This window comes from Thermobia domestica, chromosome 18, assembly GCF_964235325.1.
Source record: "Thermobia domestica chromosome 18, izTheDome1.hap1.1, whole genome shotgun sequence".
NCBI classification, from domain to species: Eukaryota; Metazoa; Arthropoda; class Insecta; order Zygentoma; family Lepismatidae; genus Thermobia; species Thermobia domestica.
Window position 1 is genome coordinate 63,731,982 of NC_137471.1, and position 27,542 is coordinate 63,759,523.

Consider the following 27,542-nt stretch of genomic DNA (forward strand, 5'->3'; position numbering starts at 1 on the left):
CTGAAAGTAAAGAACGCAGGCATGAACCAAGGATCAAAATAAATATCATCCACAGTACATATTATATCGTAGTTATCAAAGAGACTGGCTTGATAATGAATGAATTAGAGGCACATGGTACATTGAGTGGAGAGAATAAATAATATACATGTTCGCATATGATGTCTCTGTAATTATTTATGCAGAAACAGTCACCATGTAGCATTTGTATGCAAATTATTTTCCCCCCAAGCTATGAGAATGACTGAAACTACTGAAGATAAAATTTATAATTTGGAATGTATGTTGAAAGTGAAATGCTGCATACTAACAAACTTTACCATGTCCATCATCTGCTTAGCTGTTATAATTGTAAGAAAGCATTATACATCACGGTATCATAATAAAATGATTGTATTTTAAATTTCCAAGAGTAATGCAGTTAAAGAAGATAACTGGTGCTAGCAACAGTAAGGTACCTTACTAAAAATGATAACTACTTGTGTAGCACACATTTTGATGTTTTACAGATTACAAAGTTTCATTGTAATCAGCCAAAGAAGAAGTCTGTAGATCAAAGGTACACATACCCTGCCTACATTAACACAGCATTGCAATAGAAAAGAAAAGGTTCGTGTGAACATAGTATATTGGCAAAGTAAAAATAGCAATCTACATCTTCAGACCTCACACCACGAGAAAACTCTAGAGGGGCGACAGGGTAAAGAGAGGCACGAAAGTCAACTCTATTTTCAGAATCTGGGGTTGGACAATGGTTTAGGCTTGGCCTTTCCGCGTGGGAAAGAAGGGGTATCAAGGGTTGCCAGCATGGTGGAGTACTTACGTAATTCAGAAACTATGCATGACTGAAGTAAGTAAACATAGTCTAAACAATTGTTGCTGAAAAATAAATAATTCGGTACACAAAATGTTGTGCTACTGATTTCCAACGATGGCAAGTTCGAAGAGAAGGTTTTGAGAGGAACATGCGATTAAAAATGTAGTATTTGCTGTCGCAGAAAGTTGTCAGTTCGACATTTTAGTGCTTGTGGTGTGTCGGGTGTGGAATTGTTATTTTAGTTTGTGTTTTATTGTTCGTGTTTTTGTTATTGCTGTTAGTTGTTGATTAGTTGTTGTTGTTGGTATATATAATTTTCTTAAAATTAATTTGAATTTGGTTTAGCGTAGTCAAGTAGATAACATGTCCTGAGTGCGAGAAGGCAAATACATTCTCTCCCCCGTAGAACGTTTTTTAAAGATCAGAATCAACATGTGTGCCACTTCCTCAAATCAACAAGTTTTCTCTCAAATATAAAAATACCATACAAAGGAGTTTCTGAAAGCAACTCGAAAAGTAGCCATTTTTCAGGTTTATTTCTCAGGTATGTATCAGTGAAAATCTCGCGAAAATGCATTCAATGGTTCTCTGTTAAGTGCAATATTATTTCGTACAGATGTTTTCTTTTTCCAAATTTTAACAATTGCTCATGACAACCCTGAATCTAGTTCTGAGTACAGCATGTTCGCCACACGGTGTCTTGCGCCCGAATGAAACGGCCTCCCCCGAACCTGTATAATCGACAGCGAGGACACATGTGATACAACTACGTCAGAGTTTTTCTCGTGGCGTGAGGACAGTACTCTACAGCAGACTATTAATATGCTATTAATCTAAATTAATTTCATTCTCTGCAATAATGTACATTGCATTTCACTGATTTACATTTAACAGATACTTACTTGTTACCCGTTTCTTGTGTCTTCTAAACGGGTCTGTGCAGTACTTCTGCAGCCTTTCATATGATGTAATCCACAGGTGCTCATGGTGAGAACAGATACTGTCATTTTCATTTAAATCACTGAATCCACTTCTTAATTTAAGCAATTGAAAATCTGGCTCTTCAAGGTCTTTCAGTTTCTTCAATTCTGATTTCCTGCAGAATGATAATTTGTGGCACTTGTCACCATTTCTAACACCTAAACTACAAGGTACAATTTCTCTGATGTAGTTCACAAATGCAAATGGTTACTTGAGTGAATTCCATCTAGTGGACAGCTATAAGAACTATGTAATGAATCATTCTCTAGCAATACCATCTGTCGAGAATCTCTCTAATAACTCCCATTCTCCATACCCGTTCTAAACCTGAAAGACTGTTGACGCAGGCTATGATTTACAATGGAAGGAAATACGTCAGGGTTTTGAAATTTACATGAGTTGTTTGTTACGTAAGTAGAAATATTCGTCGAAAATATCATGCTCATATTCAACTGTCAACATAGTTAAATAGGGCTGTGAAAATAAGCAAAAAGTCTGTTTTTTTTACAATGATACCAACTTTAATCTCCCATAAATCCTGTAAATAAAGTGTAAACGGCTCTGCATTACTGGTGCATATAGTTCATTACCCACTAAGGTACTGCACATAAACACAGGCATTTGTTGCTTTATCTAGGAAATCTGTGACACGTTAAAGAATGAGGTTTATAAACGGTGATGTAAAAAAATGCTGATTTTGACATTTTATATATCCGAATATAAAATGGTCATGCCGCTTTCAACATATTATTTCATTACAACGATGTATATATTTTTTGCAGAAAAAGTTTGACCCATGTAACGTAATTAGTTACCGAGTTCTTGCTCATTGCAAACTTACAAAAATCAGCGTGTTCAGCAAGTCACGATGCGGACTGCCTCACTTCTCAGTCGATTTCTCAGGAACTGGTAGCGACAGGAAAATAAAACATTACAGACTTTCTTACGATGGATGTAGGTACTTGTGTGCCAAATTTCATCAAAATCCTAAATGGTCGACTGGGGACTTTTTTCTAATCTCGATTATTATATATGGACTGACCCTATAATAATTCTACAACACGATTCTGAGAATACAGCGTTTTAAAGAGAAGTGTAGACACCTTTTTAAAGGTTGTGTGTACTTTTCTTTTCATGTATCCTAAACACATGCGAATTCTCAAAATTCCCCTGCTTTCTTCTACTTGGTAGAGTTAGGTGCATATCACTTCCGTTCCCGCTTGGTACGTCCCTAATTGAACTGATTGAAGTTTGTATTTTACGTACAGGAAATAACTAACCTGACAAAGTTTCGACATCGAATAATAACCATAAATTGTTTATTTACTGGCTGACACAGACCGCAAATATTATTACGGATGTTACAGGTAAGATCTGTATATATTATGATCTTTAATGCTTTGCTCTTCTCAAATGAAACACAGTGGCGTATCTAGCCCGTTGCCGGGGCCCTAGCCCCCCCGGTGTTTTGAATGACAATAATAATCGAAGCTATTATTTATATATTCTTGAAAGTTTATAGTAAACTTATGATATACATACCATAGTCTGACTTTTGGCTGCCTCCCCAGTTTTTACCTTCTAGATCCGTCTCTGATGAAACAACACATTCCTTCCGTAAATTTTCTAAATGTGTGTGTCCCTAAATTAGGACTGCCTTCTCCACCCAGGAATATGATTATTTTTAACAGGTTGTAGTGCTACGGAGAATTACATACCGTACCTGCAAACAAATAATTTTCTATTATAAAAACGTTGTCGTACACACAGACACTCTGGAATACAATGTTGTATATTTTCTCGTTAAATGTAATATATTTTCTGTTCTGTTACTCTGTTCATCTCAGTTTCATCAAGCTCCCCTATTCGTAACATGCATAGAGGCAGATTGAACTATCGGCTCACCCTGTATATATTTTTCTTGTCAGTTTGGAGAATCGTTTTATGTTTTTGTTTTTCGTTGTTATTTTGGCTTTAAACTGAAGGATGATTCTTGCTGCTGCAACAAACTAATAAAATTGGAAACCATTAGTGGCTGACCCTTAGTAACGTTGCCTGCAGTGGTTCAGTGGGGTCATTAGCAGCGCCTCATCCGGCTTTTCGATCAAACAACTCTCTCTTTTCATCTTCTCGAAGATAATCCATTCACTCGTGAAAACGAGAATTTGCTTGTGGCAGGTACAGAGAAAGGGGGAGCAAGAGAGAGAAAGAGAAAGAGAGAAAATAGCTAAAATAATTAGTTGAGAGGTTGAGGAGGAAGTGGAAAAGCCAAAGATTTGAGAGATAGAACGCGTAACTTCGGTTTTAGTACTGATTCAGAGGCAGTAACTCGGATGTTATGTAACGTCGACTATTTTAAGTTAGATTCTCATCAAACTACTACGTATACTATTATCGAAAAGTTTGGAAAATAAATTTATGCATTGTTTCATAAAAGTAAACAGAAAATGTTAGAGAAAGTGATACCAGCCATATTTGGTATGTGTCTGTCTTTGTCGTTGTAGTGATGGATGTATAGGTTTTTAAAAAGAAAGGAGATATGACACAGGCAGAGCCGGATTTTGAGGGGCTGCACCGGTGCACATGCACCCTCCCCCTTCATTGTAAATATACACTATCTAAAACAGTAGTGTCCCATTATAATGAGCCTGAGGGCCATAGCTGTCTTTACTAGTAAGGTGGACGGCCGCAACTATTATTATTATTATTATTATTATTATTATTATTATTATTATTATTATTATTATTATTATTATTATTATTATTATTATTATTATTATTATTATTATTGATAAAATCGAGGATTAGTTTCTATGTTGTTAATCCCTCGCGAGGTTTTAAAGCACCGCTTGATTTTGCGTCTTCTGCTGATGGTTTTAAATATAGCTGATGCAAAAGCCGCTTCCTCCTCTGCAGTCTTCAGGGAAGGAAAGAAGGGAGCAAAGAATAAGCTTGGTTGTTTGCAAATCTTAGCGGTCAACTTGCCCCGTACGTGGGTTCCATGAAAAGCTGCTTCTCAACTCGTAACGTTGATACGTAGTTATTTGATTCCCGCTATTTTGATTTGGTAAACGAAATACACTTTAATGATTGTTTCTCATCCGCTAGAAGGTACTGCTGTTCTCTGTCTTGTACTGAAGCCAGTGGCGTATTTACGATTTTCTTTCGGGAGGGGCTTTACTAACTTTCGGGGGGGGGCTTTGCCTGGAAATGTGAAAATTCTGCAAGATATTTCATTCACTTTACTACACTAAGTAAGATTTCGGGGGTGGGCTTAAGCCCGGAAGCCACCCCCCTAAATACGCCACTGACTGAAGTATAGAAGGGATCATGAAAGGAAATGGGGACATAACTAAGTTGTAGACTTTGATTGTGTGTTTATCGCCAGTAAATGCGGTAATAGAGAAATTACCATTGTTACGTAGTCTTAAAAATGATACAGTGTTACTTGCAAGCTAATATAAGGTTATTGACAGTGGTATATTTACGATTTGTTCGGGAGGGGTTTTGCTAACTTTTTGGGGGGGCGTTGCCTGAAAATGTGAAAATTCTTCAAGATATTTCATATACTTTACTATAGTAAGTAAGATTTCGGGGGGCTTAAGCCTGGAAGCCCCCCTAAATACGCCACTGGTTATTAATATTAGTAGATTGAATTGATCTGAGAATGCTAAACAAATATATTTTCCTTTTTGTATTTCTACAGCTTGTTGTGAAGGAAATGAATCGAATAGGGATGATTGTGGACCTTTCACACGCGTCTTTCGATACGATGAGAGATGTTCTCGCCATCACAAAAGCTCCAGTCATATTCTCACATTCTTCCGCCTACCAACTTTGCAACTCCTCAAGAAACGTTCCAGATGATGTGCTCAGATTAGTGGTAAGTAGCTTATATTCATAAGCAATTATCACCTGAAAGTTATCGTCCTAATGCCATGTCATTGAACAGCTTGCAAAATCCGTTGTACCACACATCGAAAAAGAAGTATGAAAACATTGAAGAAATTTATTACCACCACACCTACCTACTTTAATAATATGATAAGTTTACGAAAATATGTCGGAAAGATAGATTGTTCTGACATTTGGGAAAGGATAAGAAGTGAATTTTAAAATTGAAGTTTTATCGTAAACATTCCCGAGAGGAAGCCTGTCCTATTAATGTGCACCATACCTTTTAAAAAATCGTAATTATTTTCTTTAGTTGCATATATTGTACAATATCATAAGCATGTAATAATGTATAGCGTCTGTATATCGAAAAAAGTCCAAAGATGAGACATCCACCAATCGATTTGTGCATATGTTCTCCCGGAAAACTCAAAATCTCAAGAACTCATACGCGGCGACTATGTGGGTGCCTAGGGCTCCGGCACCCACAAGATTTTTATTTTGGACCCTGCTTTAAAGTCATTTCTCTTGTGTTTAAGTTAGCCGTGTTACCAACTGAGCTAGGTCAACCCCAACTTATCCTTATAGTACCGGCATATTTTATGTTATCACAACACAGTGTTCATAGAAGATTTTAACTAAAAATAAATCAATCAAATATCGAGACTTCCCTGAAAACATATAACACGTCCGCCAGTGATATGCACCCACATAAATTTTGGCAAGTCGGCGCCTTTGCAAGAACTACCTGATGGATTACGTTTATTTTTGACCAGGATCAGTGCCGTGCCGTGGAAAATCAGGGCCCGGGGCCAGAATATACGACAGATTCCCCGTACATATGAATGAGATCGACAGACTAGCCGCGAAGCGCTACCATGGTTGGCGTGAAGCGTAAGAAAATTTTCAAAAATAAACCTTGCTTTTGCTTGATTTTGAGCACTCTTTATTACTTTTTTCCTTCGATTTTAAACATTTCTTTTTTTCTCCCAAATTTTGCGCCCCTCTTACTTTGGCGCCCGGAGCCGTTACCTCGCTCAACACCCTCATTTCACAGCACTGACCAGGATAAGGTCAAAAGTTAGGTATCAAATTCGTTATAGAGGTAATCCATCCAGTTGATTTCAAAATACAGAATATCAAAAATCGATTCCCCATTAATTCCAATAGGATTATCGATATTATCATTGCGCGATAGAGCACCCACAGTGTTATTGAGATTAGCGAATTAGTGTAATACTCATGATACAAAATATTAATCTGTCCGTGGAAATTACATCGCTAAAATGAAGCTAGATAACGTACTACTTGACAAATCGAAAGACAAATATTTTCAAATATTCATTTATTTTAAAAAGTATACTTCGTTTAATTTCAAGCAAATTGCCCTGTTTAAGTCCAGGTTTGCTGAAACAGCTTCTTAAGGGAAACCAAACCAAACTCCTTCACGTGGTGTACATCCTGACACTAGTACTAAAGGAAGTGACACTTGTATGGATGGTAAGTCCCTTATACATAATACTGTAATTTAAATACACTTTCATCAAAACTTTTATATTGTAGTTAACTTAGAATTGAGCCACGGAATTTGAGGTTTTGCATTCGTTTAACGATTGGGTTCTACATAGAGTTGGAGGCTGTACCAATGAAAAAACATCCATGTGACGTTGCCAATGATATGTTGCTCATTGTATGTACTGTACTTTAGGTAACTATTTCTTTCACTAATTTGTTCGGATTATTCGAAGTTTGGCGCAAGTCGATGTCATCACCAGAGTGTGTATAAATTACGAACAACGTGAAATGTAAGTGAGAGAGAATGCTTTTTTTTTTTCTTAATTGTCATAAATACTTGAAAGTACTACAAACATTGACTCTAAACATTCAACAAATTTTAGTTGACGAAGTAAACATTTCTGAAGAAGCAACACCCCTCTTTAAATCTGGAACGACTGGGGAAAAGACAATTATTCCTGAAGGAAAAAATGTCGCTTTTTAACAAGTTTGATTTATCAAAGCTCCTTTATTATTTTCAATGTTGTGTTTGGTAGAGTCTTAAATGATGAATCCGGGATTTAAACCCATTAACTTTTATTATGAAAAAAAGTCTTAAAATTTTTTTACAAAGTTCTTGTAAGCCTGTAAATGTTTCTAGAGTTCAATAAAAATCCTCGGCGCACGAAAAGTGGCCTCTGAATAAAAGTTCAATTGTCTTTAGCTCGTAATGGCCTTAGACAAGTATCAAGGATAACCCCTTCGTTCATAGCATCATCAGTAATGGGTGATTAAAGAATATCTCCTTCGCTCATAGCATCCTCAGTAATGGGTGATTAAAGGATATCTCCTTCGCTCATAGCATCCTCAGTAATGGGTGATTAAAGGATATCTCCTTCGCTCATAGCATCGTTAGGAGATGGTTTCAAAGGAAGTCTCCATAGCCCGTGGCAGCCCCAGAAGAAGGTGTTAATAGGTGAATGATCAGCAACGAAGTGATAGATTCCTTTACACGTCGTCTTCTTTTATAGACGTGTTTTCGAGGGGAGGGCCCATGAGGGAAAGTCGGCCTTCGTAGTTTTTCCGAATCCTTTTCGTGTGTTCTTGGCAGTCTTCCGTCATTTGCTATGTTTTATGTATGAACGTAATGACACGTGTTCGTAGTAAAAACATGGTTGCTGTGTGTGAGGGTATAGAACCTTATTATATATTTACCTTGTTTGTCCGTGTATCCGTCCGTTCTCCGAGAGACAAAAGCCTCAAGAACAATTAATTTTGGTCAAAATGTAGATAGAGCGTCAAAAGTTAAAAACCTAATTATTTGATAGAGAAGATATTCAAACCACAAGTGGAATAAATAAACAACTTTCGGTTTTTAACGTTGAAATTCTCGATCACTATAGAGCAAAAAGAGCAATAAATAGCTAGAAGCTGTGCAGTCGATTGAGCGTTCCAAGAATATGTTTTATCTCCATGTTTAAGGCTCTTTCCTAAGCTCCTCCCTACTTTTTTAGATTTTAGATAACTTCAAAACAATGAAGAAAATCAAAAATTTGGAAAGCAAGCCAAATATTATCTGAAAAATGATATTATTTGATCTAATAATTATTTTAACTAATAAGACCTTTCGTATAGTGTATAAATTTGGATGTTCAGCAATTATGACGTCATCAATTGTGTACCCACATTTCTGGTATATAAAAAAGGGTTTGGAAACGGTTGTTAATATTAATTTGTAGATATTTTTTTCTACATGACATGGCTTGCTTTCTACATTTTTGTTCAAAAGCTTATAGTTACAACGATTAAAAATCACTCTGGTTCCTTATTTTTATAATAAATTCGAGCCATTAAATAATACACATTTCATTCCGTAGTTTGATTCCATTTTATTTATATCTGGTTGTCCTGACAACGACGTTCCAAAGACTTATTATTTTTGAAACATTTGAATATCTTTATACATTGACAATCATATTATTTAAAACATTTCTTTCTCTTCTTCTAATAGTAAAAATCAGCCAGCCTAGTACATATTTAGAATATTTTATGGCCCCAAAATTACAAGTATACAATACAATGTACTGTTATATATTATGGCGCCCGATGGACTTTTCTTTTTATTCATTAACCTCATAAAAAGAAAAAGAATTCTGGACCGTCTACATATACATGTTAAGCATTCGAGTTTTCGAATGCACCTCGTATACTTAGAAATTGCAATTCATATAATTATACATATATATATCATATTTAATTTTATAACAATATTATTATCATATTTATTATCATATTTATTTTAAACTTTATCATCATTTTCATTTATTTATACATTTCAACGACGTTAAGGCACATTCGAAATTTTATTTACAAGTTATTTGATTTTAAGTCCTTTTTGGGGCCATTACATACTTGTTGCAATCCAACAATTATCTATTTGGGCATCATGAAGAAGGTTTTGAAAAAAATGTATGTGGTATTCATATAGTTGTTCTTTGAACACAAAAATGATCGAATATAGGATATAGTTAAACAAAATATAGATTAAGATTGAAATATCGATAATAATCAGGACATAACATAATAATTAACGTCTTATTAACATCATATAACTCAAATAAGATACGAATAACAAACGAAATCATATTGAAAGCAAAATCAATTGAAAACAAAACTTATTAACTTAGCATTAAAAAGATGCTTTTAAATATACTTCAATGACATGGAATACGAATAATGTGATTGATAATAGAAATATCAAAGAAAACACGTAACATTAAGACATATATAGACATAATTTGAGTAATTGCAATCATATACATGAATTCAAGGTACGAACAACACACGAAATCATAATTATATTTAAAGCAAAATCAATTGAATACGGTCTTTTCAAACATCGAAATTTCAGTCTAAGTTACATGGCCAACAAGTTCATTCAAGTCACACTGAAAGTCACAAATAGAAACACAATATTGCGCATTATTTACTTCTTCAGTTCTTCGTTTCTTACGTTGAGAATTTTCGCCATCTATGAGATTTTTACGAAGTCCACATCGAACGAAATTAGATCTAATGCTTACATGCTTTTTAGGTGTATGTGATCGTACTACACTAGGATTAGGTTGAGTTACACAACCACTACCACTGTTACTACCAGGATTTGGTTCATTTACATCACCTGTAAAATTAGATTCAGTTCTCATTCGTTTTACTGATGTCGAGATATCGTGCCTCTTAACATATCTGTATCTATTCTTTCCACAATGCTCACGGTACTTTGTCCTACCACGGGTTTTGTTTCTTCTGTGATTAGCTTCAGTTGTATCACCGGTACACATGAATTTAACATCTTCCTGCACATTGGGATCACATTTCAATCGTATATGAATACATCGAAGTTGGTCTCGATTAATGTTAGTTTGATTCAAGCTAGCAATGTATTGCATCACTGATGGATTTTCAAAACTTTGCAACATCACACCTGGATGACTGAAATTAACGCACTGCATTACGTTCCGCGAAGACCCATCAGACCGTTCGCCAACATCATTCTGGTCTTTTCGTTGAATACACAGTTCAACACCTCCAATTCAGTTCAACAATCGCTACAAGCATTGGTGGGAACGCACGCTTTCTTTCTGAATTTCACAAATATTGGAATCAATTTTCTTCCTGCTACATGAACCATAGGATTAATATCATTTTGGCTATACGGGTAACGCAGACAGTTAATAGTGTTCTCAAGATGAGGATGGTCATAACTTTTCGCATACTGATATATACCAGAATCTTCATTATACACAACAGTAGGACAATTAAAAACATTTGAACGAAGAGAAAAGTTAGGATAATCTGATCCAATCAGTACGGCAGTACGCTTCATACAAATATGCAAACCAATAATATCATATTTCTTCATCGATACTAACTTTGGATTCTCAGAAGGTTCAGGTTCATTTTACGTATTCCTGCTGACTGACGATGAGGTTTCTTCGGTAATTGTTTGTTTCAATTCTTGCCTCCGTACTGTTCGTTGATCTATCCATTGGTTTAGTTTTTCTAGTTGTTGATTCACTTTAGCAAACTGTTCAGCTTGGTCCTGAGCTTGGTTCTTAATCTGTCGAGATAGTTCCTCGCTACTTCGAGCTTGGTCCTTGAGTTGCCGTGATATTTCATTTAAAACTTCCAACATGTTGTTGGTGAATGAATGGCTCAATCTTGATCGTTTTCTACTATCCTTCGAAAACAATTACTTTCCCTTTCCACTCCCGGGTTCCGGCACCAAATACAACGACTAAAAATCACTCTGGTTCCTTATTTTTATAATAAATTCGAGCCATTAAATAATACACATTCCATCCCGTGGTTTGATTCCATTTATTTATATCTGGTTGTCCTGACAACGACGTTCCAAAGACTAATTATTTTTGAAACATTTGAATATCTTTATACATTGACAATCATATTATTTAAAACATTTCTTTCTCTTCTTCTGATAGTAAAAACCAGCCAGCCTAGTACATATTTAGAATATCTTACGGCCCCAAAATTACAAGTATACAATACAATGTACTGTTGTATAGTGAAGAGCCTTAACTCTACTAAAACCAAAGCGATGGTAGAAATTCACTACAACTTTCGGTTTCCATATTGATCTAGGGGAGAGGTGGGTAAAATGATCCATGCTGGTAAAATGATCCCCTTCCACTACAAAGGAAATTGGTGTCTCTGCCTGTCGTATCACGTGATTGCTGCGTCACACAAAATAAGCTGTCCTTGTTCATCAGTTCTCTTTGGATGAGAAACGTTTTGTTAGTCTTCTAGACGAAAAATAGTATTTTCATGACATTGTTTGTAAGGTAAGTGCTATTTTTGCTGTATTTGTACTAACGCATGAATTAGAGTGTAAATGAGACACTATTTGTTGAAAAGTCAGTGCTTAACTCTATACATTTAGCAATGCAGGTGGAAGTCTTCTCCATGTTTTGTCACACGAAAACTTATTTAATGGAAGTCATATGAAAAGGCAAACCGATCCTGGGATCATTTTACCTTAGGATTATTCCATTTCCTTAGGGATAATTTTGCTGTTTTTGTTTATTTGACTCAAAGTAATCCAGAAGAATCCAGAATGAAATCCTTGGACATAGGTCTACTTTAAGTGATGTCCAGCAAAACCCATCGATCATTCTAGGCCTGCCGTTCTGGAAGACGCTCTTCCAAAATTAAAGGAATATGAGAGGAAGGCAATTTCTAAAACGAAGAATTTGCAAGACGCAAATCGAAATATCAAGTATCATCTTTTGACGACGAATCCATGAGAGATACCGAGTGTACCCATTGGCATGACTTATATTCAAAATCTGCTGGAGGTGGAGGTTGGATAATGTGTCAGCAGTTCCAAGAATGGACCCACGATCAGTGTGCTGGTATTGATGAAAATTAAGATTTCTTTGTCTGTTGCATGTGTTCTGCCACTTAGGCTACAAGAAAGCTGATCCCAAAAAGAAAAAAAAAGCATAACAGAACTAAGTGTTCAAAAAAACGTTTTCTTTATTGAACAATATATTAGCCTACTTGAACAAACTATAAATGCTATTATTACTAACATACTTTAACAGAGTTACTACATCCTGTATTAGGGTTGCCAACTCTAAAAAATAAAAAAAAACCGGCACCCCTTCGAAATTTCCTATGATATAGGTCTAAGTGTAAGGATCTTTGTTCGAACCCATCCATGGGAAGGAAATTTCGCATTAGCACCTGTATTCTGCATATCGTTAATACATTCACTAAACTGAAATCGGCATTGGTCATTTTATTGTATTTACCAGTAACTGCCACTTTAAAATTATCGGAATGACAAGGAGATTCATGCTCATATGTGAATGATTCGCTGTGTAGAGAGCGCAATTTCAGCTAGTTTCCTTTTCAAACGTTGATCTCTGTGGAGTAAAAACCAGAATAGATAGCGACAAGCGGTTTTCTGCGTCTAAGGAATACGCTCCATTTCCACTCTAATATCTCTACTAAAACCAGAAGTGATAGAAATCTATACTACAATCTCTGATTTTAATATTAATTGACAAAATATCACTCCATAGTAACCAAATTCCTTCACGTGGTGTACATTTGACACTGCTACTTTCTAGATCTGTCTGATTATATAGCAACCCAAAAGCAATAAAAGCATAATAGCAATTTACACATACAGGTATGGTTTGTACCTTGAACATGGTTGTGGTTGTCTAAGGGTCCAGAAGAAACTAATTTTAAAAGCATAATAAAGCATAATTTTGGAAAATAAAGCATAAAGCATAATTTAAAATAAATAGCATAATTCTTGGAAATTCTATTTAACTGCAAGTCAAGGTGACCAGAATTTTCACTTGCGAAAACGGGATGCATACGAATCGGCTACGGGGGAAGGGGGATATCTGACTTCCAGATTGCATTTTGGGACTCAGCAGTGTTCTCAATTTACAAAATACACAAGTAAGAGTGATAACACACCGTTTCTAACTTTACGTGTACCACGCAACAAATAATGGTTTCAATTGCAAGTTCCACACAACAATTCTTTTAACTACTTGAACACTCAGAATTCCCACTCAATTCCCACTTGAACCACGAACATTCAATTCCCAGAAATTTAGAAGTTCTAGACACGGCTGAACCTTGGCAACGAGTGTTGGTACGGAAGAGAGTAGAATTTGCATTGAGGATTTATATTTTGAATAATAATTACGGGACACCTAGGTCATTTTTACTTAAAAACGGGACATTTAGGCGTCCCATTCAAGAATCAGAAAAAAACGGGACAACGGTTGGAAAAAGGGACTGTCCCGACTAAAACGGGACGTCTGGTCACCTTGCTGAAAGTTTAACATAGTATATTATACTATATTAATATTTAAAAAATATATATTTACAATGCAAAATCATTGAGAACGTAACAATGCAACAATGAAAAGCTTATTTTTATTTCTGTAACTTTTCGGTGTAATCCTCTGATGTGGAGAAAAGGAAAAAGAAAAGAAGAAAACTTTCCGCCAACAATGAATAGTACACAAGAACTCCACACTATATTGTTATGTGTACCTCTCGAACTTGAGCACTTTTTGTACTTTTTGTGCATCTTTCTGTATACTTTCCCTTTCTGTATATATGCATCTCTAAGGTGCACACAAGTGATAGAAAAAACTGATTCGAGCAAAGCATATCTCTTTACAGTGCATTAAGTAGAAAGTTCATTAAATATGAAAGAAATTGGTTCATAAAAATATGAATAAATAGATCAAGATATTTAGATTATTTAATGTATAGTAAATATTCTACATTATACATGATAACGTAAAACAATGGTTGAAATTAACAATAAAGCATAATAAAGCATAATTTGAAAAAATAAAGCATAATTAAACAAAAAATAAAGCATAATGTGGATTGCTCTACTGATATATAACGAAACAGTATTAAGTACCTGAGAAGAACCCTAAATACGTGAACTTTTTCCAGTATGTTACATCTAAATTAAGTTTTGTACTTCTTGTCTTTGATATTATATAATATATATGCTGTTTTACCTTTTCTCGTTTTACAATTTGGTTTAAGTTTTGACGCTTTTAACACGCTGCCTTTGAGCTTAAATTTGAGCCAGTCTTTTAATCAGATTATTCGTTTCTGTGAATTCCTTTAAGGGAATTACGTCACTTTTATTAAGACGATCCCCGTTGAGAAAAAGAAAGAAAGATAGAACGTCAATTTAATGTTCGGAAAATACGAAATATTTCATTTACTCATGTTATAGAATCAAGAAGGTGAACACAGAGAGAGAGAGAGAGAGAGACAGAGAAAAAGAAAGAAGTAGCAATAACAGTGTACACCACTAAAGAAGTTTGGTTTGTCGCAGTGTACTGAGAGAAAACAAAAAGAAGTAGCAATCTAATAGTGTACACCACGTAAAGGAGCTTGGTTTGACGCAGTGCACTGAGAGAAAAGAGTAAGAAGTAGGAATCTAATAGTGTACACTATGCAAAAGAGTTCGGTTTGTCGCAATGTACTGAGAAAAAAGAAAGAAGTAGCAATCTAATAGTGTACACCACGTAAAGAAGTTTGGTTTGTCGCAGTGTACTAAACGTGAAATTTGAAGTTTGAATTTTTGAATTTCCTCTCAATCTCCATTTCCCACTCAAACACTTTAGTAAACTGAATGAATATTTGTTAATAGAAAATACTTAGGTATTTAGTTTTATCGAGGAGAAAGTCTGTTAGTTTCATTTTAGCGTTGTATTCCACGGACAGATTAGTATTTGTATATCCTGAGCATTATACTAACCTGCTAATCTCTACAGCATTGCGGGTAGTTTATCAAGCAAGGATAATATCCATAATTGCTTCCATAAGAATATATGGGAAACTGATTTTTTAATATCCATATCTTTAGATCACTTGGATCGCGTCCATCAACGAACTAGATTTTAAAATTTGATTCCCTACATCCTTGTCAAATTTGTGGTGATACATCAAAGCAGTGTTTGATATTTTGTGTTTCCATGACAGATGCACGGACGTAGTAAATAAATAAATAAGTTTTGATAAACAAAAGTCCTTTAAAAGGATAAAATATTAAAACTAATTACCAACTAAGAACTTATAAGCAGTACCAAGAAAAAAGATATTGGGAGTCAGAGCCGACCCTACATATTGAAGGATCTTGGGTCTTTACTACATGTGCGTCCGGATTCTTCAGTGATCTTATTACTTTACAAAAAAAAAAAAAAAAAAAAAAAAAAAATCTGCCTAAAAACAAAGATTTTTAGATATACAGTAGAACTTGGTTATAATAACATCGGTTTCTGCTATTGTGCTGCCAAAATGTCTTGAGCCGTGGCAAAAATGCGAACTAAAGCTCACACCCTCAGACTCCCACACGTTGAGTCAATAAGGGTTCAGCTGTTGCTAAGCGAGAGAAAGCGAGTGGAATTCCTTCAGCCGATAGCAGCGCTTGCAACGGAAGACTAGGGATCAAGTCAGTGTGGTATATCTATACACCTGTCAATTGTGTTAAATTAAGAATAGCTAATTCCTCATAAAGCAATTATGTTTTATACCACACTTAGTGCGACATACACAAATCCATTAAACTCGTATATAACGTTATTACCACAGTGTGTGGTGATGACTTCTGTACTGAATTGCACACCTAGTACTAGCAAATGGGAAGTTTGTACACTCATGTATAGGGGTGAAGGGATTAAAAACCTATCGAATCCCATTCCTTATGAATTGTCATTCCTAAATTTATCTGTCTGGTACTGAGCTGATTATTATTGGAAAGATCGAGAGTTCATCTGCCCCCTAACCTTCGTTATCCATATCGGGTTAACCCGTTTGTTCGCTGCCTTACAGCATGTAGGTATTGTGCTTGGCACAGTTAGAATAATAGCCGTTAAGAAACTTGCCTAAATGATAATATGACTATGAAAATAAAATAAAAAAATCTTAAGCATTGACGAAACTGTTAGAATAATTCGGGAAAAAGAAAATGGAAGGAAACAATCTTACATATAGGCCCTATTACAAATTTGGTTTCGTAATTCTACAATATAAATGATATGAAGAAAAAAAAATGTAGAGGTCTTTGAAGAAAACGAGTCGAGAATAAAACGACAATAAGAATGGAATATTTGATAGGAATAGGATTAGAAATTAGATTTCTGGGTTTTCGACATCTATAGCCATGTTAGCTCGTCATGTATGAGGGATGATCGCCCTTGACGATCACACTATCCGAGGAAAGGGAAGGAAGAAAGGATTGGGAAAGGATGGAAGCGGCCTGGGACCTATATGTTAAGTACCATCCCGGCATTTGCCTCGTGTGAATGGGGAAAACGCAGGAAAATCTCGCTGAGGGTGGCTGACTTCAAAGAGCTTTCATATGTCTTCGACCGAGTGTTTCCGCCGGGAATCGAACCCAAGATCGAGACATATTTGTAACATAAGCTTGATCGAGTGGTGAAATACTTAATCAATCCCAACCTTCGATGTCTTATATAGATATCACATATATCGATTACAACAACACTCATTTATAATGACATTACCTTTTACGTCGCTCTGGTGACATTATTACCAAGTTCTACTATACTCTTACTCTTATTTTAATTTAACGTCCCACGTGGTGTACTCCAGGTAAAAGGAACTATCCTCCAGATAAAAGTGAACGATTATGAAGTTATTTTTTATGTTCTCCCAGCCGAAAACGAACCCTATACCATGTGCACCAAAAGCACACCAGTAGGTAGGACTACTCTTGCAATAACATCACAGTTTGTCTTGCTTGTCAAGAATTGGAGCGATGAGTACGATAGAAAGTAGATACAAGAAGATGAATCGACAATCACGACCCCTACATGATGGACTCCACAATGTCCAAATTTTCCCCGTATGACTAATTGTATAAAGGATAGGCGTAGCAATAGTAACGCATGAGTGTCTACCACACTTCGGTTTACATGTTCAGGGATAGGTTATTTGCTGTTGCCTTATAGACTAAATTATGGCTGGTCCCAGGCCCGTAATCAGCCCAAAAATGTAGTGGGGCCCGGCTGAAGTTAAGGGGGCCCGATCCAATCATATGATAGTTCATCACCATATTATAGTTCTTTTGCAAGCCTACTGTAAAACGTTTAGGGGGCCAGCCAAAATTTAGGGGAGCGCCCCCCAGACTCCCCCCTGGATACGGGCCTGGCTGGTTCTATGATTGAAGAACTTTCATAATTATTCAGCACTTTTACGCTCCACTTCCAGAAACTTCCTAATTTTACATACATTTGGCTTGTAGTATTGGACCCTCCCCCCTCCAAAGAAAAAAACTTAAACCCCTCTCAACAATACATTCTGTGTGCGCCCCTGGTGGCATTAAGAAGAAAGAAGATAAAGTATTCAATATGAATGTTAATGCCGCTAATGCTTTTTTGTTGAGTTGGAAGAATGAGGACAGCTTACAGAAGATAAACGCATCATAGAGGGAATTGGTATCCCTTTAATAAAGCGTTCTATTTCCTGCTGTAAACAAGATTATGCAAGCAAAAGAAAGACTCTACACTGTCAGCAGTAATGTTTTTATTATACCAGGAAAAAAACCTGCTTAAATTGAGCCAGTATGTTTTAAGAGGAAAGGTCAGTGTGCTTAACATTGGCTGGCTTTCCTCAGCGATGATAACACACTTCCGTCTAACAAGAAAAAACATCCTGTTAAATAATAGATTTCATGCACATGCGTGGAGTATTTTTAATCATACATTGCACACTTAGCAAGGAATGCCAACCAAAAGAGAAAAAGTAACAAGTGAAGTAAATATTACTATCTCGGAGGAAAAAAATAATTTCTTTACTTTAAGAAGTAGTATGAACGTCACAGTTATACGACAAATACCTGTATCACCGTTTTAAGACAAGACAAAAACAGCAGCAGACGCAACCTGTTACGTAACAGTTATTATTAAATACACAGTAGATAAGTATATAAATAGTCTATTCCAGCAAAATAAAAAGGACCAATTCACGGCCCGGAAATTTTAGCGCGAGCCCGGCTCGGCTCGGCCCTGCCCGTGAATTTATAATGTGAAGCCCGGCCCAAGTCCGATATATGTTTTAGGATTTAGGTCCAAGCCCGGTCCGAGATCGTGGGATGCTCAAATGAGCCCAAAATAAGCCCGAATTACAGAAACTTTATAGTTTAATCAAAATTGTATTCTTTATTTATTTACAGCAATTAGAAGTTTAATTTTGCTTTAAAGTTGTGCTTTAAAAGTTGTACGGAAAGAACGGTCCAATATCGTTGTACAGTAGAGTTACTAAGTTAGGCCCGAAAAGGCTCTAGAAATATGGTTTTATATTTAAAAATTTACTGACCGGGCCCAAAGTGATATATGCTTTGTAGGCCCGAGTACGGCCCGCGGACTCGACCCGAGCCCGTGCAGGCCTCTACCAATTACTAGACTTTCAAGCTATGTTATGTGTAAGTGTCGGAGGTCTTCTAGAACGGCTTTGTCCGTCCGTCTATCTGTCAACAGGTGTCAGAGCAAATATGATAAAGGATATCGATATCTGGTTTCCTGCAAACGATTCAACGTTTCAAGACAACATGCCATGACTATCTACAACACTCTACCCAAACCGGAAGTGGTTCCAATTTAATATTTCTTCCGGTTTCAATCCTGATTTCCGTAGAGCAAAAACGGTAAATGCTAATAAGATGCGTTTTATGTAATTGGTTCACCGTCCCACGAGTAGATTCCATATTCCCCATTAACCCTTTATTCAAACCGGAAGTTGTTCAAATTATCCATTTCCAGTTTCAACGTTTATCGCCATAGAACGAAAATGGTAACATATATCATTTTTAAGAAACGATTTAGCGCCACACAACAACATGTCATGAGTATGCACAACAGTCTACTGAAACCGAAAGTACTTCAATTTACTGTTAGTTCCGGTTTCAATGGTTATTCGTAGAGGAAAAACGATAAATGTTATCAAGATGCGGTTTTATCCAATCGATTCAACGGCCCAAGAATAGGTTTCATCTTCTCCTTTGGCTGTCTATTCAAACCGGAAGTGGTTGAAATAAACGATTTTTGATTTCAATCTTTACCGCCGTAGAACTAAAACAGTAAGGGATAGCGAATAATGGCTTCTTAATATGAATTCAGCGTCCGAGGATCAGGTTCTTTCTTTGATCTTATTACTTCTCTTTGCAACCTGTAGTTTTTAGTTGCAAAACTTCGAGTTTGAGTATTGAAGTCACATAGTTTGGAAATCTTAGTTTCACACTGTGAAACGATACTCACTTCTTATCAGGCCGGTAGCCAGCCCAAAAATGTAGGGGAGGCAGGGTAAAGTTAGGGATTACCGATCCAACCATATTATATAGTTCATCACCACGGTATAGTTCCTTTTCAAGCCTGGCGTGAAATTTTTAGAGAAGGACGGCAAAAATTTAGTGGGAGCGGCCCCCATGCATACGAGTCTGCTTCTTATTAGAAAGGAACGGTATACTTTTCAACTAAAAATTGTTTTCCTGGATTTCATAGAAAACTGCTTGTGATAATCCGCAAAGCGTAGGATTTGATATTATTAGGTAATTAAGTTAATGAATTTTATTCTATTATATCTCGTTAACCCCTGGGTGGGCATGAACTAAGCGAATAGTTATTAACAGCTACATGACAGTCTAACCGGACTACATTATCAGAACACAAGCCAAGGGCTGGGAGGGGCACAAGCAAATTTTCCTATGTGACCGACTAAAACAATATCGTTTGATGCTGAACAAATAACAGTCAAACAAAATGAAGACCATCATCTAAGGTTCCCATATTTTCTCTAATCACTGATTTTCTTTCTTCTTTTCAACAAACACTTCAGCTTACTAATGGGATGCCAATCCCTCGTCCCCCTCATTTGTTTGAAATATTTGAGTTTAACGTCCCACGATTATGTCCTTGAGGCTAAGGAAGACGATGATTAATGCAAGTGAATGATGATGGAAGAATTGATGGGGTGAGAAAATGGGAGGAAAACGGCAGTACCCTGAGAAAACCCATAAGCACGATGTTGTCCACCACAAATTTACTTTGCTAAGGATCGAACCAAAGAACCCAAGCACCAGAGGTAAGGGTTCTACCACTGAACCACCATGCCCTCTCATTTCCACCGCTGCGTTAGCCATACTGTGTACTCTGTCATCTAGCAAGTGTCATAATGAAAAATTTAAAGATGGTTTAACTCAGAATTAATTTCATCTTAATAAGAAAGGGGCACCGTAGCTTAGTGGATACAGCTCTTATCTCTGGTGTTTGGCGTCCCTGGTTCGATACCTGGGTAAATAAATTTGTGGTGGGCAACATTGTGTCTGTTGGTTTTCTCAGGGGGTTCCCACATTTTCATTCCACGAATTCTTCCATTATCATTCATTTGCCTTAATGGTCGTCTCCCTTAGCCTAAGGGTCATAATCGTGGGCTATTAAACTGAAATATTTCATTTTCATCTTAAGAGATGGCGTTGTTACATTATTAATTTTTAGCTTTATAAAATATAGTTTATTTTCTCGATTTCTCAAAAACTACGCATGATGATTTAAAATCACTCATATTTTGTTCAGCTTAATTAGATCTATCAATCGGTGTGTCATCTTTTTTGTTATACGTTAATATCACTGTAAACATATTGAATTCTACCTCCTAAATCTAAATTGCAGCATTGTAAATATTTTATGGGGGCTTACAACATGGGCATCTACATAGATATCTTGTCCTTGGTACTATTAACTTAAGTTGTTATTTTAAACATTGTGCAATATTCCTTTTACGCACGCACTGAGGAATACATCTAGAACTCAACTTTACTAACAACGTATTTCTCTATCATTTGTAACTTAAAACAGGTTCATTCCTCCAAGATAAAATGCAGAACCCTTTTGAGACATTGCATAAATATCACATTATGTACGGATTAAGAAAAAATACAATTGAAGCAAGCAAATACTACTGTTCAATGTGACGTGCATTTGTGAATGTGTTTGGGTGAATTCTTTTCCATCTATTCCACGGTAACATAAATTTTTGTTTTCATTTTAATTAAACTTGTTGTATGTTTTCCTTAAGGTTTGTGAATTATATATGTTGTTTGAAATTAAAATCACAGCGTTAATTGTTGAGTGATCAGCAGTGGCGTATTTACGATTTTGTTTCGGGAGACTTTGCTAAATTTATTCCTGGAAATGTGAAAATTCTGCAAGATATTTCCTTTATTTTAAAATAGTAAATAAAATTCCGGGTAGGCTTAAGCCTGGAAGCCCCCTTAAATACGTCACTGGTTATCAAGTTGGGTTATAGTCAACACCAATCTGCAAGTTTACGGGTATATTTAATCTTTACTATTATATAAAAGTAGAAATGACTGACTCATCGTTCCCCAGGTGACAATACAATAGGTAGAAATGTGAAATTTGAACAGATGCCTTTGTTACGAAAGAAAGGTATAAGGAAGAATTTTTGAAAATACACATCCTAAGGCGGTTAAAGGGGGGTTCATTTTTCTTCGCCAAGAATAGTGTATCTCACACACTTCTTAACTTAGGAAAATGAAACTCACTACAATTGAAAATAAAAGAATGTGTTTATTCAGCGTTTATGTAAAACTTGGTGTTAAAGAGGCAACACTGTTTCCTCAAAAAAAAAAAAAAAAATCAAAATGTAAGGATTCGCTTAAGTTGGAGACGCACCATTCGGCATTTAAGTCATGGTTAAAAACGCTCTTCAACGTTTTCGAAAGTTCCAGTTTCAAGGGTCGGAAAGGGGACAATTTCTTAAAATGTTCAAATTTCTCAAAATTTGTTCAGAAAGTGCCAAATGTAAAGATTCATTAAGTTTGAGGTGTGAAATTCGGTATACGTTCAGTTCGATATACAAAAAGCAATGGGATACATATAACATAGTTTTGGAAATTCCCGTTTTAAAGAGGAAGGAAAGGGAAAATTATTTTTTTCTAGACACCCAAATCGACGTTGTGTGTCTCATCATCACGGGAAAGTGGCTGAACATTTATCACTTTCTAGAGCCGAATTTTTGTCATGTTACTTTCATTAAAATGCATATCCCAAAGAAGAGGTGGAGGGGTTTACAATGTATGTCAAAAATTCAGTGTCTAACGAGTTTCTCATATTAGGGAGATGAAACTTGATATATAAACTAATTATTTAAGGCGTGAGTTCCTTCGTGGCTAAGCGGTTTGAGACCCGGGTTCGATTCCCGGCGGGAGCTCATGTCGTTCGGATTCTACGTTAATCAGTAGATTCACGTCTCATATAACCTCGCTGCTGAACAGGACGTTAAACTTCAAGTCAACACAACTCCTTATTAAAAGCAACAGGATACTTTCCCAGCGTTTTCAGAAGTTCCACTTGCAAGGATAAGAAAGACAATGGGACATTTTCTTTAACATTTCGGAAAGCACGGTGGCTCAGTGGTAGAGTGCTTACCCGGCCAAGTAAAATGTGTGGTCGAGAACGCTGTGTCTGTGGTTCATCCCGGGGTACTCCCGTTTCCTTTCTCTTTCTCATCCCACCAATTCTTCCATCATTCATTTATCTTAATCATCGTCTCCCTCAGCCTAAAGGGCATAATCGTGGAACGTTAAACTAAAGGATTTCATTTCTATAATTTAGAGCAACCCACATCATGCTTTATTTTTTGTTTAATTATGCTTTTTTTATATATTATGCTTTATTATGCTTTATTGTTAATTTCAATCACTGTTTAACATTAATCATGTATAATATTTACTATACATTAAATATTCTAAATATCTTGATCTATTTGTTAATATTTTATGCAACCAGTTTCTTTCATATTTAATGCATATTCTACATAATGCACTGTAAAGAAATATGCTTTACTCGAGTCAGTTTTTCTATCACTTGTGTACGCCTTAGAGGTGCATATATACATAAAGGGAAAGTAAAAGATGCTACCCAAAAGTACAGAAAGTGCTCAAGTTCAAGAGGTACACACAACAATATAGTATCGAGTTCTGTACTGTTCATTGTTGGCGGAAAGTTTTCTTCTTTTTCTTTTTCCTTTTCTCCACATCAAAGGATTACACCGAAATAAAACTAAGCTTGTCATTGTTGCATTGTTATGTTCTAAATGATTTTGCGTTGTAAATATTGGTTTTAAAAAATATTAATACAGTGTATTAAACTTGCAGTTGAACAGAATTTTCCAAGAATTGTGCTTTATATTTTAAACTATGCTTTATGCTTTATTTTCCAAAATTATGCTTTATTACGCTTTTAAAAATAGTTTCTTCTAGACCCTTAGATAACCACAACCATGTTCAACGCACCAATCATATGTGTAAATTGCTGTTATGCTTTTTACGCTTTTCGGTTGCCCTATCTATAATCTTTCGACATAGTCTTTGTCATAAACACACGAAAACAACTGAACCGTTTCAAATGAAGTTTTGAATATTGGTAGTACTTGGATCAAATCGACCTTTTGTCAGTTCATTTCCTATCTGCGTATCTTGAGGGAGCAGGTTAAATTGTTTATTATAAATATAATATTTCGCAAACCCCTTAAGTTACGGTGATGAAATGCGGTGTATAGCTAATGAATCAACCCAATAAAAGAGCTTCATTAAGTGACTAGGACGTATAACGTAGGACCGCAATGTTTTAACACGTTTTGTGTTTTTAAACCGGTAGATCTCAATGACTAAAGACCCCATTCGTGAAAACCATAATTCGCTCTTACCTAAAAATGTTAATGTTATTAATCATTCCTCAGTAAACGATATCAGTAAGCAAAATTGGCTGACGATCTGTTCTGTTGTTTCTGGGTTTAACCTCATAGGTGTCTCTTTCATACATTCAGTTCAATTATGCGCTATGTTGTACATATTTCTATGTATAGTTTTTATTTCTCTGTGTGTGTTAGACTATGTACTAACATTTAATTTCATTTTCAGGCCTTAAACGGGGGAATTGTGATGGTCAGTTTTTACAACTATTTTGTCACTTGCAACGATACTGCGACAATAAGAGACGTTATTGGTAAGTTATTTATGTTTGTTTTAAACATACAGTCACCACTTCTTTTATTTTTTTTCATAATTTTAGTCAATATTGTTATTCTTTCCATTCTTTTTTCCTAACGTAATGTTCAGTTATTTTTAATGGGAAGCTCATATGCCGAGTTTCATATTTCTAATATGAAATACTTTATCTTTAGAACAGAAGATTTGAACTCCCTTTAATTTCTTTAGGATGCGTATTTTTAACAAACGCTTTCTTATTCCTTGTTTTCATTGCAAAAGAAGTTTACTCTCTAAATTTTATGGTTCTAGCTATTGTAGTGTGGCCTTTATGTTGATTAATGAGTCGCTTTTACTCTTTTATATAATAATATAGATACGAAAGATAAAGTTCTAAACCTCTTTTGCACATTATAATAAATACGAATTTTGCATACGTTCCAATAGTTCATTGGACAGTGGCGGATCTAGAGGGTAAAAACTGGGGGAGGGACCAGAACAAGGACTATAATAGGTATATCATGAGTAAAGCAACCCACATTATGCTTTATTTTTTGTGTAATTATGCTTTATTTTTTCCAAATTATGCTCTATTATGCTTTATTGTTAATTTCAGTCAATGTTTTATATTAATCGTGTATAATGTAAAATATTTACTATACATTAAATACTCTAAATATCTTGATCTATTTATTAATATTTTATGCAACCAGTTTTTTTTTTCATATTTAATGAAATTTCTACTCAATGCATTGTAAAGAGATGCTTTACTCGAGTCAGTTTTTGTTTCACTTGTGTGCGCCTTAGAGGTGCATATATATACAGAAACGGAAAGTAAAAGATATCACCAAAAGATACAGGAAGTGCTCAAGTTCAAAAGGTACACACAACAATATAGTGGAGTTCTTGTGTACTATTCATTGTTGGCGGAAAGTTTTATTCATTTCCTTTTTTTTTCTCCACATCAAAGGATTACACCTAAAAGTTTACAGAAATAAAAATTAGCTTTTCGTTGTTGCATTGTTATGTTCTCAATGATTTTGCTTTGTAAATATTGGTTTTAAAAAAATATTAATATAGTATGTTAAACTTGCAGTTAAACAGAATTTTCCAAGAATTGTGCTATATATTTTAAATTATGCTTTATGCTTTACTTTCTAAAATTATGCTTTATGCTTTATTTTCTAAAATTATGCTTTATTATGCTCTTAAAATTAGTTTCTTCTGGATCCTTAAATAACTACAACAATGTTCAAGGTACCAATCATATGTGTAAATTGCTATTATGCTTTTCATGCTTTTTATGTTTTTGGGTTGCTCTAATCGTGAGTTTACAGTTTTTCATGGATCCTGCAAAGGTTTCCAGCTTAACTCTCTCCCGATGAATATTATAGTTAGGCTGAACATTGACATTGTGGACATCAATATTGTTTTGCACATTGCATAACAGAGAAACTGAAACTAAAATTATATGTAATGTTTTAAAAAGAATTCCAATACAAAATGAAAGGCAGCGTTTACTATAAACTTTTAAAAATATATAAATAATTGCTTCAATTATTTTTTGTCACTTACAAAGCTGGGAGGGCCTAGGCCTCCCCGACCGCAGGCTAAACCCGCCACTGTTATTGGAGCATTTTCTACAACCCTGATTTTGCACAGTGTGAAAACACGTGTTTCCAATGCTAATAATAATAATAATAATAATAATAATAATAATAATAATAATAATAATAATAATAATAAAGTACCTCACCCATGGAGAGTTATTGACGAAACAAAACTTTCAATTCGCATTTAGTAAGTGAACGTTCGGCCCCCCTGGAGAAGTCATTCCTTCCCGGCCCCTTCCTGGATACATCACTGAAGAAAACCTTTCTCCACTTAACGAGCTTAAAACTGATAGAACATCCTTTATTAATTTTAAAAGCAGTAGTCCTTACAGACAAGGTTAAGTTCTAAACGAAGACTGATAAGGATTGTTCGAGAATATAGTGTAAACATCAGCAGACCCGTATCCACGGGGGGAGCAAGAGGGGGCTGGGTCCCCCCTAAATTTTGGCTGGCCCCCATAAAATTTCACGGTAGGCTTGTAAATGAACTATAATATGGTGATGAAGTATAATATGATTGGGTCGGGCCCCCCCTAACTTCTACCGCCCCCCCCCCCCTAAATTTTTGGGCTGGCTACGGGCCTGAACATCAGCCCAGAAAACTGAAAACATCAGTTCCACGAAAAAAATAATAATCTTCTAAAGTTGTCGGTTCTTTTATAATTTTAGTATTGCGTACATACGTATTATCAGGTATTCACCTTTTGATCACGAGATGGCGCTAGTATCATAACTTTAGAGTATATGGGTCGCACAGCGTCAGGGCTAACGTCATTCAATAGCTGATTGTTGACAGATGTCAAAAATTTGTTGGAATTCTTAAAATCGTACGTAAGTTATTACGCCGTAAATATGAATGAACTTTTCGCAAAACGGCGCTACATTGTATAATTTTAACATGATAAAGGTGTAAATGATCCACAGATCTGTAAAAGAAAGTTCACGCTGTTTATAGGCAAGATACGTTATCAAAAGCCACAGACCAAAGATTATTCAATAGTTTTCATTCTAAAAATTTCAATGTTCAAGATGCTCATTATTGTAGGCAGCTAACCACAGAAAAAATGGACAAGTGTGACATTTGGGTGTCACATAACTCAGCTCAAAAACATGTACTCGGTCGAAATTGTAT

The 27,542-nt window shown here is 35.6% G+C and overlaps 1 protein-coding gene across 1 annotated transcript in view; it reads left to right on the top strand.

The window, feature by feature from the left end:
* Window positions 1–27,542, top strand: part of LOC145675799 (dipeptidase 1-like) — a 993,427-nt gene that overhangs the window by 926,579 nt on the left and 39,306 nt on the right. Inside the window, exons 8-9 of the mRNA XM_081746502.1 lie at window positions 5,505–5,681; window positions 24,732–24,816. Coding sequence (XP_081602628.1) covers window positions 5,505–5,681; window positions 24,732–24,816 — 262 coding nt within the window. The remainder of the gene's footprint in view (window positions 1–5,504; window positions 5,682–24,731; window positions 24,817–27,542) is intronic.